Raw genomic sequence first — 19,106 nt, forward strand, 5'->3', positions numbered from 1 at the left:
AGCATTTTCTGGAGCTTTCAACCACATCTCACAGACTTCCTCAACGATTGGAGTTCACTCAGTCGTTGTGCTGATATATCATTATGTGACCTAAGAATGGAACTCGGGTCACATATTGACCCGTGTCTTTGTTCAAAGAGCCAAAAAAGATTGTAAAATGGAGTTGAAAGCTCCATAAAGGCTAGTAAGTGGACCTTGAAAAAACTTTTTTTGTCAAATATATCAAGTGCAGATACAGGGGTTTCCTTTGTGACCAATGATAACTGAGTTATCTCCATGACGACTGAGGAAACCCCATCCTCTTAGACCTTGAGTTCAGTCAGACAACTCACGTGTGTAATTCTTATTGCAGCAGTACATCATAGTTAGAGTTTGGCGTCCAGGCTCGGACCTCATCACTCCCAACAGATGGGTTTACATAGAGATATTGAGGAGTGATGAGCAAATATCTTAAACCCCTTCTGGCTAGGAAGCCTGCGTGTGGATGCTGGGGTTGTGGTGGGGTTTAAAGAACAGGCAGCAGTACCGATGCAGGGCAGCAGTGGCATTGACACAGCAGAGGGAGAGATGGAAAATTTTGCAGCTTTAATAGACCTGCCAATTGGGATGGTGTGTTTGGTTTATGATCAAGATTCAGTGTAGCTCAAGTTGACTGAACTAGCTGGCATGCATCGCTCCATATGTGGTTGAAAGTTCCAGAATAGGCTAGTAAGTGGACCTTGAGTTCAAATTTTTCTTATGGTAAAGAATATTGTTGTTTAAATTGTTATATTTTTCAATATTGTCATAGTTCATGTTGCAAACCAATGTTACATGTTAGATCTTCATGGCCAAAGTATTAGAGTCTGTTTTATGTACTGTATCATCTTAGTTTAACTCTGCTGTCGGTGAAATATAGGGTAAAATAAAAGAGACAAAAGTAGCACAGATACTGAATTCTTCAAATTTTATATTTGGATATGCTGTAGGGTGATGAAGATCTGAAGGTCTCAACGGGAGGGAAGTGTAAGAGAGCGCTTACGAGGCTGTGCTGCTAGTTCATAAAAAGGTGCTGCAAAGACATTTCTGCAATAAGACTTCATTGATATGTTAAGAAAAGAAAGTGACAGCACAGCATGTTGCCCAGGTAACAGACCCAATATAGACCATGTAAAATATTACATACTTACATAATGTGAATATAGTCTTAGACGATCAATTGATTGAAAAGATAATATGAAATATATGAAAAAAGTATAGCTTATTTGTTTTGCAAGTCATTTTCTCAACCACAGCCATCGTCTGCTCTTGTGAGCCGCGGGTGATGTGCTGTTGTTGTGCGATTTTAATGGGACAAATATCATTGTCTGTATGGTGAAAGTTGTAAAATGTTATATATGATGAAAATATGCAAATGTTTCACTGTGAAACAAAGGAAACATGTTAACATTAAAGGAATAGTTTGATAGTTTAGGAAACGCTGTTATTTGTTTTCCTGCTGAGAGATAGATAGGAAGATTGCTACCACTCTCATGTCTGTACATTCAATAATATTATATACAGCCAGCAGCAAGTTAGCTTAACACAAGGGTTTGAAACAGGGGAAATGGCTAGCCTTGCTAATTAACACATGGTATATTGTTTGTTTAATCTGTAAAAAAAAAATCTTTTCCCAAAAGAAATACATTTCACATAAACTCAAAATATAGCCCTGGTAAGTGCAGTAATTTTCACATCTATTACATGTGACACAACCCATTGTGGGATTGCTAGCAAAATTCTACCATACATGCCAGGGACACTAGTTTTTGTTCCATTGTGAGCATTAAACTGGGGGCATATTGTGCTTACATGTCACGCTCAGAATTTAGACACTCAAATAAAATGGCGCACAGTTAATGTAGTACATGTTGTAGTAAAAAGGGATTAATTTTGGACACAGCCATTCAAAAACTGGATTCTTTTAGTCACCATAGCAACGACCTATGATGTTGCACCAGAATAACACAAACACATGACTAAATGTTCCCTTCTCCTCCCCGACCCCACTTCTTCTCTTCAAGATCCCGCAGATCAGTTATGCGTCAACGGCCCCGGAATTGAGTGACGACAGGCGTTATGACTTCTTCTCACGGGTGGTTCCTCCAGACTCATTCCAGGCCCAGGCCATGGTGGACATTATCCGAGCCCTGGGCTGGAGTTACGTCTCCACCATCGCCTCAGAGGGAAGCTATGGAGAGAAGGGAGTGGAGGCCTTCACACAACTCTCTAAAGAAGCAGGTAAAGAAAGGTGATCAGTGATGGTCACTGAACAGAATAATAACCTTCTTTTGTTGGTTTGTTTCTATGATTTAAACATGCACTCGAATTTCACAAGAGCAAGATCAGTTTTGCATTTGCAATTTATTGTAAAAATCTGTTTTGGGTGGATGAATTATTGATCTGTTTGGCAACTTCTGCTTCAGTCCCCCAGTGAGTTGTGGAGTGTTACTGGAAATGTAGTGAAACAGCTTGTAGAGAGGATGCCACGTCACAATATAGAGCACAGCCTGTACCCGCGTCACAATTTTTAAAATATAACCATTGCATCTTTTTGCGGGGTACACAGTAATTGTTTGAAAATGTCTAATGTATTCTCTTTAGCCAACAGAGACGAGAGAGAGCGGTCTGGCAACTGGTCATTCAAGAGACATGGGGTTTGCTTTACACTCTGCCTTTCCTGTTTCACTCAACCTAATTTTTTTCATCCCTGCTAGTGATAAAAAAGGGCTGGGCTGGCAGGGCTGGTAATGATGGGCAGTCAGCTTTGTGGTCAGTCAGTTCAAACCACTCTGGTTTGGTTGTGGGTATGAAGCAGCAAGGTTTTAAATATTTAGTCGTTTCAGAGAAGAAGCTGGTCTTCTTTGGTAAATGTCTCTAGACATTTCTCTTGGAAACCATATGATTAAACAGAGAGAGTCGAACCACTGAATGGTCTAGAAAACAAGCTATTAGAATCAGTCTTGTTTGTTGGGTCCTGTAATGTAACATTAATGGTGATTGTTTAAAGTGGCAATGATCTTTTTTCAGGCTTAACAGCTAAGTTGTTTGGGTTTTGAGAGGTTAGAATAAGGATCTTGAAGAGTAATTACAACATAAATTTGCATTCAGAGAAGGTGTTGGGGTTTTGCCTGTAACTGGCCTGAAAATCGTGCACATGCTTGACTCACCTGCTTTTTCCACATTGATGCTGTTGTTGGCATGTGGTGGTAAATGTGAATCAGCAGTCACTGCTGTCGCCAGGAGACGCTCAGTTGCTGTACAGTACAACGGCTATCTTTGTCAAATCATGTGGCTTACTGTGCTGTGCTTTAGAGCTGTGCTGTAGGGACTTTCCAGTTGGAGCTGCAGCATTTCGAAAAGATCAGGAAATGCATACATTTTTACAGCACGGTCAGTTTGAACTGACTGACCGTGAATGCAAGAATGTATTTAATGCACAAAAAGTGGAAATAGCTGTGTGTCCAGAACTTCGATCCCTTTTCCATCTCTGTGAAATAATCACTTGGATGGATGTTATCTGGGCTGGAAAAAATACCATTCCATGATCCTTGATGGCACATCCATGCAACTCATGACAACAGGAGCAAGTATTTTGCTGCTTCTAACCTCGACTTCGATGGATCCCAATCCATTTCCTGTAAATCTGCAGGGAGTGATCTCTGTCTCTTCTAACAGACTAATGTGCGGAAACCTCTAAAATGGGGAAAGCTAATGATATCCCACAGGCACCAATCACAAGTCCAGCATGCATGAATATTTTATCTGTGTGCATTCGTGTCCAGTGTGATCACTCATTAAAACTTTAGGAAGCTGTTTGTGGCCGTGTAATTTGCATCGACAGAGAGAAAGGGAAAGTAGCCTGTGTAGGAACGAATAAGGAAAAGTCTTTATTTAAGACTTATTTTGGAAGTTTCATTCATCTTATATCCTGTAATAAACACAGTTCCTACAAGCTGGTTTTCTGAGATGCATTTTCCACTGATGTTTATTTTTTTCTCTTGCAAAGCGCAGTAAACACACTGATATTATTATGACTCTTGAACAGCTACACAAGGAGTATGAAATTATAAGCCATTGTTGTTGTTGACTCATCTTGTTGCTACTGAGCTGCAGTCACTTTGCAGTATTTCGTATTCATATACAAATGGGAATTATTTCCTCTAAAGGAAAGCTTCCAGTACCCAAGGCATCTTATCTTTAATAAACACATTAATTATGTAATAGCATAACTGTACATTCACAGGATTCATTCAAAGGCACCGGTTCTGCACCAGGGCTGCCGGGAATGAATTGAATGGCATAAAAAGTAAACATCTTACTGAATATGGAAAGAGAAAATATCTAGAAAATACTGTTAGTGTGTTGTGAATAGATATATTAAACCCACATTAGTGTCTAGAAATTGCCAAACTGCAGAACAACAACAACATTGTTGGGTGGATGTTGCAGCATCGATGCAAGCTGATCCTTGAGGCCCTGAGACGTTTTTTTGTGGCTGCCCTGTTTGGTTGCTGTGAAATGTCAGATGCATTAGTAGGATTCTCGCTTCACCACTTCAAGGAGAACCATCTAGCGGACTAATGCAATATGGCTGCCCATTACCCCAAGCTGAGACTGGAGTGATGGTCAGCCTGTATTGATCTCTTCTGTTTTTTTCTATTGTTTTTTTGCTCTGCTTTCTCTCCCCTGTTTAGGCACTGTTCCATTCTGCACCTTCATTCTGGCTCCAGGTGAAGCTGGCAGAGATTAATCTTGTTTGTATTTTTCTGTGTCTGTCTGGACTCAGGCCAGAGCGATGGAGTTCAGTTTTCCCATTTGATAAAAAGACTCACATTTGAGGAAAACCACCCACAAAGTATCACTGTGGAATTGATTGCAGCGAGTTGCCAACACGATGCATTTTTAGATCTAGTCTGAGCTGTGAGGGGGGAAAAAAAATCTCCCAGTAAAATATAGCACTCACGTTTAGCAGTAGGAGAGGACTGGGGAGGAAGCCATACACACCATAAAATAAACCACGATATTAGTGCATGACCCTTCGACATTGCCAAGTCTCAGACCAACAGTGGAAAAGCACACAGGATATGGAAGGGCACACAGATGTAGAATATGAATGTCAGCTGCATGTTAGCCCATTTTGATGTGCTCCTATGTGTTCCAGCGGGGAGACTCTGGAGGGAGCAGGTCTGCCTTGTGACTGTCGAGGTGATAAATATAATTGCAGCATTACGGATCCCCTGGAGGTTTGGGTTTGGAGGGTGTTGAGTCGGCGGGTGGGGGGTCGAATCCATCAAGAGCCTCTAATTTAAAGGGATTTGTATTTCACTAAGCAAAATGGCGAAGCTGGATTCCTCACCCTGGAGTGCATTTTCAAAACCGAGGGCATTGAGGATGAATAATTGAAGCAGTTAATGCAGTGCATGACCTGTGGCACTCAGGCAGATAAGCGGAGAACTTCCAAGAGCTTGATGAATTTGGCCATCGTGATCATTAAGCTGTCTTTGATATATTAATACAATGTAGAGCAGAGGGTAGAGGTTCACAGCACCTATAGTTTTGATATTATGTGTGGGATCATAAGTAAATTAATAAAGTGCAGCTAAAACTTTCAGTCTTAAAAACCAACACATCTTCTATTTGAGTATGTAGACAAAACAAACTTGTATTTCTACTATAAGGGCTGGGTTACCAATGCATACAACTAGTTGTCCAAGAACATTGGAATCTGTTTAGAATTGACCCGTCTTAAGTCCTCAGGTCAACCTTCTACTTTCCTGTACTCAGTTATGCCGCTATGTGCTAGGCTTGTCTATGTTGAAAAGACAATGGCATTTTGAATATAGTTAAAAGATAAAAGAGGCTATATATAGCCACATCTTACTTTTATTAACATCAGCTTTCAAATGTAACTAGCTAGCTAACGATTGATGTAGATTAACTAGCAGTGTGACTGCTCTAATCTGTTAAGACACGCCGCAGACGTAGGCGGTGTGAACCACGGCTAATGTGACAATATATATGTCACTTAACCATCTTCGGAATGCGGTCGCTTTTCAACACAAGTACAGGAAAGGAGTTGACTGAGATTCTGACCGAGGCTCGCTCAACTGTTATTAGAGCACAGAGCAAAAAGGATTGGGATTTAGGAAGGTTCAGTTGTGTAAATATGGGGATAACTGCGCACATAACAGCCTCTCCTGGAAGACCAGGCCAGAAATAGTTTTATAACGAATAATATACATTATACATTATTATTCACATCAGAAAGGTGTGAAGGGAGGGGGTTTCAAAAGCTGTTCGACCATCTAACAAGCGGTTCTGATGAAGTATACTGGCGCTGTAACATAGCCAGTAGGCAAAGTGTTACTATACAATCCCATTTCTCGGATAAGACTTCAACGAGTTGGAGTAAAACACTCTCTTCTCCCAAAGCCTGACATTCATCCGTCTCACATCACACATCTCCAGCCAAGACAGACATGCGGCTGTTCTTTAAACCCACTGTTTGAGTCGAGGACTCTTTCAAGTCCACACAATGCCTTCCAGTGACAGGTGAAGGCGGTCCAACTCACAGCACAGTACTCTGGAAGTACAGATACAATACTTGCATTTCCATCGTGCCTGCCTCCCTGACTAACTGACTGACTGACCACCTGACTGACTGACAGATGAGGTATTCTGCAGGCATTCAATAATTTAGCCACCGGTCCGCAGTCTGTAGGGCAGCTTTAAGCCGGCAGCACATTCTGCTCTGGTGCTCGCGCTCTCTGAAGATGGGATCTGCTCCAAGTGCTTCTTATCTTCATCAGTGGCTCCTGTGGTCTCTGTCTGTATTATTGACTGTTGTGACCTATAATATATCTCTGTTCAAGACTGTTACACCATTATAACTCTCCACACAAGCCTGCAGGGTTTTTCTTTTCTTTTTTTTTCATAATGGAGTTAATACATTTTCATGAGATTTAAATTCTCTACAAAAAAATGTCATCTCTGGAATTAATGTGCGTGTGATACCTGGAACGGAAGGGTGCTGCTAATACACCACAATCAGATATTATGCAGTGCTAGAGTCTCTTTCCCTAAAAGAAACCTGGAAGTGTGTCATACTGTAGGCTTTCTGGCTGAAATCAACTAAAATCTCTGTGCTGAGACAGAGCTTTAGTGGCGTCCCTTGGAGACTGACAATGCTGGCTGCTCTGCACAAATGACACCAAGCACGTTTCACTTTAACAGGATACCACAAACCCTTAAGCAACAGCTAGGCCATTTGCGGGATCTCCATTTTTATGTTTAGTCCACTTAAGGAGGATAACAGCTGCCATCCCAGAGGTCTTTTGGCACATACAGGATGTTTTCTCAAATCAAGAAATATTCTCAATTCTGCCAACTGATACTTGAAAAATGGTTAGTTAAGAGGAGGTTCAGCAGTTGTCATTTTGCTATTTTCCGCCTTTAGAAACACCACACTAAACCCCAACTGAAGATGTGTGATCTGCCAGCTAAAAGCTGTTTATATCAAAGTAATGAGCCTGAGGAGACTGGCAATTAGGAGATTCCTTCCATTTCTCTGTCTACTCAGGGAAACTCAAACTGAAAGGTTATTGGGTAGGCTATTAAAATGCTTGAGTGGGAGAAAATTTAATTGGTTTGGGTAGAGCTTTGCTGTTGACTCAGGACACAGGCTGCTTCTTCAAGTCTAGGCCTACAGTAGTTAAGATGTTCTATCACTCAGGTGATCATATTATCTGTTTATCCAAAGTGCCTCAGAGGTTAGCTTGTCCTCCACACCTATAATTACCACACCAGACAGAAGCAAAACTCTATTATTTTTTTTATGAAAGAAATCATTTTGCTTCTCTGCCCGATAATGAGCTGTTGAATGTAACCCTGAAGACAACAATATCTAGTAAACTTCTGAAAGCCAATTGTAATAATATACTGTGCCAAATATCTAGCACCTATATAGCAACACACGGAAGCAATCAGTAACCTTCATCCTGTACAAACTCATTAGTGGTGACCTGTCTGAGAATGATTTATTGTCAGTATTAATATCCTCTTTGTTTGTTATTGCCGGCTGTGCTATCTTATTGGTTCAGGTTCCAACAAGAGATGTTTGATAATGACTTTGAATGAAAAGTCAATGGCAAGATGTTGGACTCTCTCAAATCCATTATATAAAATCTGTAGCTTTATGTCCCCTGTTGAAGTAGACCATTGAATTTGTTATAGCAGATATGTTTTTAACTCTCTCACTCTGTGAAATGATTCTGGTGCTCAGTCGGAGGGCACAATTTGAGTGTTATATTGCACACTGCTGTGGTTTTCAGATCATTGCCAAAATGTAAATGTATACACTGTACAACTATCATTTAGACTCCATAGCAAGCATGACAGCATCCTCTTAGTATTGTGTTCAGATGTTTTCCATTTCCATAGGAAAAAAAAGCAGCTATTGTGACCCCAGGTTTTTGTGTGTGCGTTCATCTGTGTGCGAGAGTGAGTGAATGGGTGTGATTACCCAGAGGCCTTATCATTACTTACTTACTCCTTTCCCATTAAAAAGGTGGAATCTGCATCGCCCAGTCTTTGAAAATTCCCCACAACCCTAAACTGGAGGATTATGACAAAGCCATCCAACAGCTGCTGGAAACACAGCACTCGCGGGCAGTCATCATCTTTGCCAGTGAAGAAGACATACGGTGAGGAGCGCAGCTCATTCTGGCTTCATCCATGTTGTTCGGGCGCGTTGATGACTTGCCATGTTGAGGTCTTTAATCTCTGAGTAGCAGCTCCTGTAGACAGGCTAGAGGCACAGATTTACCATGCGTGCTACACAAATATACCTCCAACAACACAAACACAAGCATGCCTCAGAGGAGAAGTGAGAATACAGATCACAACAAAACAAAACAGAGATATTGTTTCATTTACAATGCCCCATGGGATATGTTGTAAAGAACACACAGAGTCAAACATTTAGTACCTGAAAACTCTGAATGAATAATCCAGAAGTGGATGTATTAATGGAAGAAAAGAGAAGATGACTGAGAGACATGGACATAAATGATTCTAACAACCACTGTTATATTTGAATAAATGATTAAAAATACCAGTTAATGCAAAATAATAATAGTTTCTCCTCTTCTCCATCGGAAACTGAAGAACTATCTATGCCAGAGCTGTAATGTCCAAACAACTCCTTAAAGCTAGCTGTGCCTTTGTGTAATAGATATTAGATTGCACACACCTCTTGTGCTCTCTCCTAATTCACACACAAATGTCCTTGCAGGGGAGTTCTCAATGCCACCAAGAGGGCCAATCAGGTCGGCCATTTCCTGTGGATTGGATCTGACAGCTGGGGGGCCAAGAGCAGCCCGATCCACCAGCTCGAGGATGTAGCGGTGGGTGCAGTCACTATACTGCCCAAACGCTCTTCCATTGAAGGTACACACACACACACACACACACACACACACACACATTCACTGCACACTTCACATGTTGTATTGTTTTCCACTGTACTGTTTTGTTGACAGTAACTCTTTTGTTTTTTAACCCAATTGTATTTGTAATTACTTATAGACAGAAAACTCACAAAAAACAAATAATAAACCTGCAATAATTGTGTTTTGGATAACTTGCAGGCAGTGAAACAAACTGTGAACACAACACACATTATCTATCACCTTTTAAGCTGATATGACTTGTTTGCAAATAGTTGTATATTTGCAGATTCAGCAGTTACAGAGCAACATTAGCATTCATTTGGAGTCGTGTTTTTGACTACAAGGCAAATGTTAGTCCAATATTAACTCTCCTTTTAGCTCTTGTTTAGCACAAGTAGTTATCCATTGTTAATATAAAAATATTGATAACAGCTGCTTTAAATAAAACATTTTTGCCTTTTATTCTCGCTACATGGAGGCAGCAACAAACTTTAAGCACAACATTGACCTTTTATTTATTCATAAAGTTGTCTTTGTGAATGTGTTAGTAAACAGTAAACAGCCATTATATTCGCATTCATTTAGAGTCACAATTCTGACCATCTGGCAAATGTTTGTTAAATATTCACTCACCTTTTAGCTCTGTTTTTGCTGTCTACCAACAAAAATATCTGTAAATAAATATCTATATATCTATGTACTATTTAAACTAGCTGATTGCTAACTTTGTCTGCTGTTTGGTGTCGGATAGTAGTGTAGTAGTAGTGTACAGTGGGGTTGTCAGAGCTTGTTCATCAGAAAAAGCTGCCTGCTGCGTCTAGAAATAGTGCTGATGAGAGCAGTGAGACTGAACCAAAACGGTAAGCTTGCAGGTTATAAAACCAAAACAATTAGCTAAAACATAGAGCTTACAGGAACTACAGAGTTGGTTGATAATAAGACATTTGCACCCTTCAAAACACTTAACACATTTAGATAATAATAATGGATATATTTGACATTTAGTACATTTAAAGAGATATTTTGTGATGACATATTCTCATCTTCCGTTTTCATGCACCCACAGTTTCACCTGCCTCCTCTATTTCTACTTCAGTCCTCAATTTTCTAAATGTTGCAGAATGACTTTCGACTCAGAGAACAAGTATGACCTTGTTGTTGCATTTGGCTGCCGGGTGTACATGACCAGACTAAAGTCAGTTTGGTCAAATTGGCTACTCTGAAGATTTTATTAGATACTGAAACGAACCAGTGTAAACTGTGTCACCTTTTGGAGTAACCACAGATTTCCTCATCAGTGTATTTTTACATATTATATAGACTGCTGTCTATGGAGAAATTGGTATCATTGTTAAAAGGGACACAAAATTATGGGTCTGAGAAAAAGGGTTTAATTTAGTTTTAACATTTTCTTTAAACTCCAAAATAAATACCATTATCAGTCCGTTTTTAACGTGCTTAGGGTTGGATTTCTCTTGTAAAAATGTAGCTTAAATAAGTCCACCCACAGGAAAAAGGAGGAGCAAACGAGTAAATTAAACTGCTGCATTGTCAGAGAGGACATGTACAAATTCGCCACAGAAATAGAATATTCTCAGCATGCACCATCTATTTTAAGTTCTGTCCAGTGTCACAATCCTAATAACCACTCATCATCACAATCGAGGAAATTTTAAAGTCTGAGTTTTATGAAGCTTTCCTTAATTAGGGGAGGTCTAGCCAGGACAAATGTACACTCTGGCAGCGAGAATATTATTAATCCACCATGCATCATTGATGGTCTTTTGAAAAGAAAATCAGCTGAGTCATTCTTCTCTGATTAGCCATTATCACCGCTACCCACGACTCAGCTGATATGACTGGATAACCGAGAGTGGAGACGCAGACAGAGAGACTTTAAAATGTGAAAATTCAGATTATTCTCCAGACAGAAAATTGTGTTTCTTTAACAAAAAGTAAAAAAAAAAAAAAACTGCACCATGAATCTCACTGTGAAGTTTTGTCCCAGCTCAGTTTCCTGACCCACATTGGGTGGTAAAGTTGCACAAACAAGAGAACAAATTTTAGCAAACCTGGCTTTCTTTTTTCTCCTTTGTTGCAAGTCATCTATCCTCAAGCTAATGCTTCATGCAAGCACCTAAGTCCTGCTGAAATTAGTGTTAAGCTAATACATCATGCCTTCAATCCATCTCTATTGTAATGGATTTCATGAAGTGAAGAAAACCTGTTTGGCACATACAGGACCTTGCAGCCTGAGGCACCAGGCTGCAGCACCACTTACAATCCCGTCGTTATTTATTATGCATCCTGTTTTTTAATTAATGTAATTTCCTAGATGAAAGAAGTGATTAAAGTTCCATGGGGCTGGAGAGGAAGAGGAAGCACCTTGGTCAAATTTTGATGAAGTAGGGCTTGCTGCTGTCCTTCCAACACCTAGCGGCCACCACCACTGTACTGCTGCACAAGTTTCGCTTCATTTCCTTCAGGTTTCAATTGGTTGATAATTGGTCCGGAACTGAACTATTCTCCTCTTTCCTCTATTCACAGGGTTTGATGAATACTTTACTGCTCTCACCCTGGAGAACAATCGCAGGAACGTGTGGTTTGCAGAGTTTTGGGAGGAAAACTTTGACTGCAGACTCCTCAGTTCCTCAAAGAGAGAGGATTCCAGCCGTAAATGCACAGGTACATCAGTTTTGACATGAACAAAGTAGGAACATTTCTGTATTACACTAATATATGATGCATATTTTTGCCCTCCTATGTCAGGTTGATGTGAACTTGACCTTTTGTTCGCATTAGAAGCTGCAGATAGACTGTTGGGGTTTTAATTCAACCCCTCTTGTCTGCAGCACAGCCAGAAAGTCTAACACCAGGTGTTTCTACCCAGCGGGTGCAGGACAAGCAGAGTTTATTATTAGAATAATAATGCACCACGTGTCTTAGTCATACTACAGTTACAGACCGTCTGCTCCTGTGGCTAATGTCCTGTAACTCTTCTTCCCCTATTCCCTCTATTCCCCCTTAACCCAGTCACCTTGACAGCTCAGCACAGTCGTGCCGTGTGTACTAACTGCACAGAGCCAGAGTATACTTTATTTAGGTTGGAAATTACAGAGAAAATTACAGAAAGCTAAGTAAATACTGTTCATGTGCATTTTTGTGGTAGCATTAATGATAGTGTTGTTGCTAACAGCGATGCATACTCGTATTACCTAAACTCTGCCTGCCAACGGTGTGACAGACATGGCACTGCATTTATTATCTACGAGGATGATGCCTATGACGTGGGTTGCTGTATTATTTCTTGCTTGCATACGTGATGATGGTAATGGCAGGGTGACACAAATTACTGTTTGCTGAAGGATTCCGTTCCCTTTATAATCTCTTGTTTGCCGTCTTTTATCATGCGTCAAAGACAGAAGATGCCGACCACTAAGTGAGCCCTACAAACCCTCTGTAAAATGACTGTAAATGCCTTTTTTCTGCTTTTTTCATTGTAAGTGGCTGTACAACTCTCTGTATATTCTTTTTCATACCTCAAGCTGAGCTGATATTTATGAATGTTAAATGCAAACGGGAGTCTTTTGCATTCAAGGGCTGTCGTTTTAGCACCCTATGCAGTACTTTGAAAAGCAAAAAGGTTATGTGTGGGTTGAAACGTATGTTAAGTTCTGAGAAATGGGCTGAAATGTCAGCACAGATTGAATTTGACCTCCTTCAGTTTATGCAAGTCCCCCACATTCTTATATGTTTCCTACTAACATCATCTGCTCCTCCAGTGAGTGAACTATGAACAGCTATCACTGAGGAGAAAATGGTCTTTTAGAATTCTGTGTTATTTCCTTGATGATGCTTCTTTGTTTACTGGGAGCTTGAATATTAAAATTATGATGATAATGATGATGATTATGAACATGATGATTATTATTATTAAAAGTAATAGTAGTATTTGTGTTGTTATAATTTTCATTCACTCTTCTAAGTGCTGCTTTGATCTACCAGGAGTATAAAATAGCTAATTCAATTTGTAACAAACATAAAAACCCAGCAGCGGTTGTACATTACGTATTCAAGCAGTGTATCAGCAGCATGAGGCAAAACCTTTACAGCAGCCCATAGTGAAAGGGCAGTACACTGGGAGGAGACTATAAAAGAGCAGGAAGCCACTGTAGAAGACTATGTTACTAAAGTTCATGGTGATCTTCATCACCTTGCTGATGGGACAAGTGAGCTCTGTTCTTAGCAGCCTATTACTTTGAAATACACCTCAGTAATTCAATCTGAGTCTGCTGTGTTTGTCACAAACACTTTGTCTCACAGCTCAGCTTGATATTTTCCACTTGGGAATTAAATGTGTCTTCTTATTTTCTGTGCCACAATGTACCTTTAGGTGTAATTCCCACAATATCAAAACTAAACTAACTGGCAGAAAATGGTAAATGTATGAATAAAAATAAAGCTGGAGATGATATGCACTGCTGCGAGGATGTAATGTCTAATAGTTTATGGTGCATTTGGCTGTAAGTCCTCCTCTTCCTTTCCTCGCCTCAGGCCAGGAGCGCATCGGGATAGACTCCAAGTACGAGCAGGAAGGGAAGGTGCAGTTTGTGATTGACGCGGTGTATGCCATGGCCCACGCTCTCCACAACATGCATAGGGACTTATGTCCTGATCATCCTGGCGTCTGTCCACAAATGGAGTCTGCTGAAGGAAAGACTCTGCTGAAGTACATACGCAATACCAGCTTCAACGGTGAGTGACACATTATAAAAGTCTGCAGTCAGATGTGTGGAGAAAAAAGTAAAATGAGTTATATTATTACTTAGGCAGAGTTTTGGAGGACATTTTATACTGACTGTAGCAAGCAAGTTAAATTAGATTATAGCTACTCATCATCACTGCAGCTGTACTCTATTCTACTGCTTCGTTAGAAGAATACAATAAACTGTAGATTAAAGCAAGATATCATATAAGAGAATGTATAAGCTTTTAGGAATTTATGGATGAACCATCTATGAATGAATTAAAACAATTATGTCACACTTTTTTATTAGCTTAAATTAGCTTACTGACCCTAGTACCGTATATTAGTTAAAGTTACCATCTGGGAAATATGCTTTTTTAATTTTTTGAGTGTTAGATGTGTAGATTGATACCCTTCTTATTTCTGTGCACTAAATATAAAGCAGCCTAGCCTAGTACAAACAGGGGGGAAACACTTAGCATGGCTCAACCCTTAAGCTCACTAATTAACAAGTTTTGTCTTGTTTGTTCATAAATCCGTACAAATAACAGCTTTTTATGAGTCTGATTTTGTACAGATTAAACAAATAAGATACAATGTGTTAATGCTGGTAGGTGGATTTTTAACCATTAGACAGAGACTAGCTGTTTGCCTCTGTTTCCATTATTTATGCTAAGCTAAGCTAACTGTCTCCTGTTGGCAGTTAAACATTTACACTACAGGTATCAATATTCTCATCTAATTCTCAGCAAATTGCTTTAAACTTGCAGGCACACATCATATTGCCCCAAATATACACATTTTAGCTACCCGTAGCACATTAATGTTAGCATTAAGCACAAAATATAGCTGATCCTGACAGGCTTGAGTCTGAGGAGGTATGAGCTCATCAAACATCAGAAGAACAAGTGATATAAGCTGTCTTTGTTGCATCAAGCTTCTTATCTAACTTTCAGCAAGAAAGCAAAGTGTATTTCTTAAAACGATACTACATGCTACTACTACTCAAGTATTTTACTTAAAGCTGCTGTGTCCACACCCATCTCCAAGTATAATTCAGAGTGCAACAAAATTCTGGACACAAGAGAATCATCTCAGTTTCAGACAATAAAAAATAGGCAAATAAGAACTAAATACATACCTCCTCTGTTTCATGCAGCATGTGCTTGTGGGCTACACTACACTTTAAAATTTACATTCAGTTTCATTCATATTTCAAAGCACCACAACATTTTCTGGATCTGTGGAATATGATATATTATGGGTCTGCCAGTACTTGAACCTCTACATTATTCAGCCCTGTACAGAAAGTGATGTGAAAGATACTTAACAATTAATGGCAAATAGCTATTAATGACAACTGCTCTACAATGCAGAAGTGAGTGGAGGAAGAGAGCCAAATGGGATATGAGTTTAAAACAAGAGAAACCTTTGTCATTACAAATGTGCTGGCATGTATGTCAGCCAGTGATCATTAGAGACTCTTTTGAAGTACATTGTGTCTTCACAAAATATGTTCTAGATAAGATTCAGCTGTTTAAAGTAAAGAATCAGCGTAATCTTCTCACAAAACTGGCCTACTTTTAGAGGTGGACCCAGCTCATTGTCATATTGTACTAAAAAAGTACTAAAATAACACTCTACTGTGTGTGTGTGTGTGTGTTGTGGGAAAAATGTACTTGAATGTACTTGGAGAGACATCTTGTACAAACACTTAACTGAAGGTCCCAGTGCTTTATTTAATTTAATTCTTTATTTTTTGCATCATTTAAGTGTATATTTCCAAAACAAGATATAAACTACAGTCTAATAAACCTAAACATATTAAATGTCTGAAAAGGAGCAGGGAGAAGAAAAATCTTGCTTTAATGCCTGGTTAAATGAATACATGAAAAGGTAACATAGTGCTACTATAGATCGCCTGCTAATGAAATACATTTTGCTGTGAAATAGGAACACTTTAAAAAAGTATTTTTGTCATTAAATGCATTTTCTTGTACCTGCAGCACATCTCTAGTCTTTACTTAACTTGATTTAAGCCCACATCTCTAGTGCCATTAGTCATCAACAGCGGTAGTACTTGAGGAATTTGAACGTGACATTTCTATCCTTAGAATAAGACTGAATTGCCATTTCATTTTACGGCGTTATTTTGTCATGTTAGCCGATTTCGTCTTGGGAGGTGGGGTTTTCTTTTGTGAGTGACCTCCGTCCTGTGGAAACATTTTCAGTCAAAACAGAAGTTTTCCCCAACAGTCTAAAACATCTGCTCATTTAAGAGTTATATCTCTAAGGCGACTTGCAACAACCTGTACAGCTGTGTCAGTGTCATTCATGCCTGTCCCTTTTTTTTTCATGGATGTAGCTGGTTGTCTGGCTCCTGTACAGGAAGATGTCTTCCCCATTAGTAATAGTGCCTAAAAAGCTCTGATTGGCTCAGTTATTTTCCTACCAACAACAAAGACCTATTTAAAAAGATGTGCGCAGCGATTGAGCCTAGTGCTGTTTACTGGAATTAATCTGGTGAAACAATACGTATCATGATACAGGCCCTTCAGTTCAATACTGTGAGCAAGTTATATATTGCAATTTGAAATCAAATTTTAGGAAAACACATCACCATATGCATAAAATCTGATTTAGTAAAAGTTAACTTAACAGTGAAATCTGTATTTGTATGATTCAGCCTGTCAAATTTCTACAAATTTCTTTTGTTATTGTCAATACTTTGTGTCTTCCCTACCACTGTCTGTGTCTGTCCTAAGCTCATTCCTTCCCACTGAAGATTTAAATCTTTAGAAATGGGTCATAAATGTATCAATCATTTTCTATAACAGCAGGGTACTGACATTTTTTTACGTTAATTGTTAATAAAACAGGAGCAAATTGTGCTTTTGTTTGGGATTAATTTCTGCTGCGGATTAATACACATTTGCTGTGCTAGCGTGTATTTCAGCAGCAAGACTTGAAAATAACAATGACCTTGTTTATCATAATAAAGGGATGGGATTTTTGATGTGTTTTTAATATCAATATCATCATGCTCTAAAATGATATTGATCCATTAAAAGTTTGTTCCTATGCACTTTTTATAAATTGTTCATCACTTTGAGCAACACATTTATCATATTTAACAGGGCAAATAACTCTTTACATTTACTTTTATACAAAAACATACAAAAACAAACTTCCGTCAGCAATCTTAACGCTAAAGAGCTGCCTGCCTTTCTGTCGCTATGGCAGCAGTGCAGAGTTCCAGCAGGCAAGAAGCCTTCAGATTTTAAGGTGGAACTAAAAAAACAGAATATATGCAATTGCCTGAGCAGTGCTGAGATTTCAAGTAGACCTTAACTAAGTGCAGATTCATGCATGGGATTGAGAATCTGCTGTCCAATCTCAATAACCATCTGGGCCTGTGCTGACTTCCATTTACCTCAGTGTGGCACTGACAAAGAAAGAGGTTCATTTCACCTGAGCCAAAAATAAGATCTCTACTTTCTCTATCACCTCTACCTCTTCCTGTCTTGCTATTATATACTCAAACCTTTTTACTGGCAAGCAAAGGTTGTTGTGTTGTGGCTCAGGCATATCTCACTGGCCCTTATTGCATTTAGACTGGAGCCATGCACATTATCCTGTGTATGTGCTGCTGCTAATGTATGTTTGAGAGCGAAGGAGTGTAAGCCTCCTTTGTTGATCTCCCCACTGCGCCCGAGTCACGGAGCTGAGGAGTGAGAGGCAGAAAAAAAGGAGAGAATAATGATGCGAGAGAAACACAGCAGTGGATCCCCAGTCCACCCACACTGCTCGGCGCAGCACAGCAGCAGTGCACTTTTGTCATGTCTTAGTTCAGAGCCACATGCAAATGCATAAATCTTTCATCTTAGACAGCGCTCTCACTAAGGAGTCTACACAGACCATTTTGTTCCCTTGAAAATATCAGGCAATAGAAAATACAAAGGAATTTCTAATGCCTTTTTATCTGCACACACAGAAACGGCACTTAATTATTTGCTCTAAAGCTGAAGAGCGCCAAGTGCCCAATCACTCATGTCACTTTACTGAATGACTCTGTGTGTTTGTTTATTTGTGTATGTTTTTGCTGGGGCGTGGAGTAAGAATGCTAACCCTGTCACTGCTTTTGCTCACAGGAGTCAATACCTTGTCAACATCTTTATACACTGTGTCAACAAGTCTACTGTCGGTTTGGTGAAAGTAGAAGTGACAGGACGGTGACTGCCACCCACCGAGTTTTAGTTTGGTTTTCATATTGAGACGGTTTTCACTGTGAGCTTTACAAGTACACTGGAATTCATTCTGAACACGCTTTATTTTCTGTGCCAACGCACATGGATACCGATGAATTAGTGTTCTACGACCAATGGGTCAAATGACTCCAGTGGTGCCATTTCTGTATTGTTAATGTGGAATATATGTGCCATCACTTTGCATAACAGCAGATAGTGAGGGATTTGTGGCTCTGCATCAACATCGAAATGGCCACTTAAGGTTTTACAAGCTGACATTTGTAATGCACAATGGTGTCACAAAGTCAAAAAGGAAAATTTGAGTGCTGGTCCACAGTGTTTTATTCAAATGGCCCCCTATCATGTTGCCTGAATTGGGCTTTTCCTCTTTCTCCCTGTGCCTTTCTTGTTTTACAAGAGTCTTTTGGCCTGAAACTTTTGTAGAATGTTCAATGACAAATGTCCTTGGAAGAAAAAACTGGAGGGAGATGAAATTCCCTTCTGGCTGAAAACTAAGGAAAAGGTGCAGTGGCCTTCCAACCAAAAGCCACAAGCTCTGTTCTAGATACAAAAGACAACATGTTCCCAAAAGTGTTTTGGACACATGCTCATGGTCTTTTCTCTACACTTTTTATAGCCACA

General features: G+C 39.6%; 1 protein-coding gene across 1 annotated transcript in view; it reads left to right on the forward strand.

Annotated features, from left to right (window-relative positions):
* Positions 1–2,036: 2,036 nt before the first annotated feature.
* LOC118323849 (metabotropic glutamate receptor 7-like) overlaps positions 2,037–19,106 on the forward strand; it is a 32,552-nt gene continuing 15,482 nt past the window's right edge. The window contains exons 1-5 of the mRNA XM_035655887.1: positions 2,037–2,259; positions 8,588–8,723; positions 9,314–9,468; positions 12,018–12,155; positions 14,025–14,225. Of these exons, the coding sequence (XP_035511780.1) occupies positions 2,148–2,259; positions 8,588–8,723; positions 9,314–9,468; positions 12,018–12,155; positions 14,025–14,225 (742 nt within the window). The 5' untranslated portion in view covers positions 2,037–2,147. The remainder of the gene's footprint in view (positions 2,260–8,587; positions 8,724–9,313; positions 9,469–12,017; positions 12,156–14,024; positions 14,226–19,106) is intronic.

The sequence above is a fragment of the Morone saxatilis genome, unplaced genomic scaffold, assembly GCF_004916995.1.
Source record: "Morone saxatilis isolate NCDOM2014 unplaced genomic scaffold, NCSU_SB_2.0 Contig15, whole genome shotgun sequence".
Classification (NCBI taxonomy): domain Eukaryota; kingdom Metazoa; phylum Chordata; class Actinopteri; family Moronidae; genus Morone; species Morone saxatilis.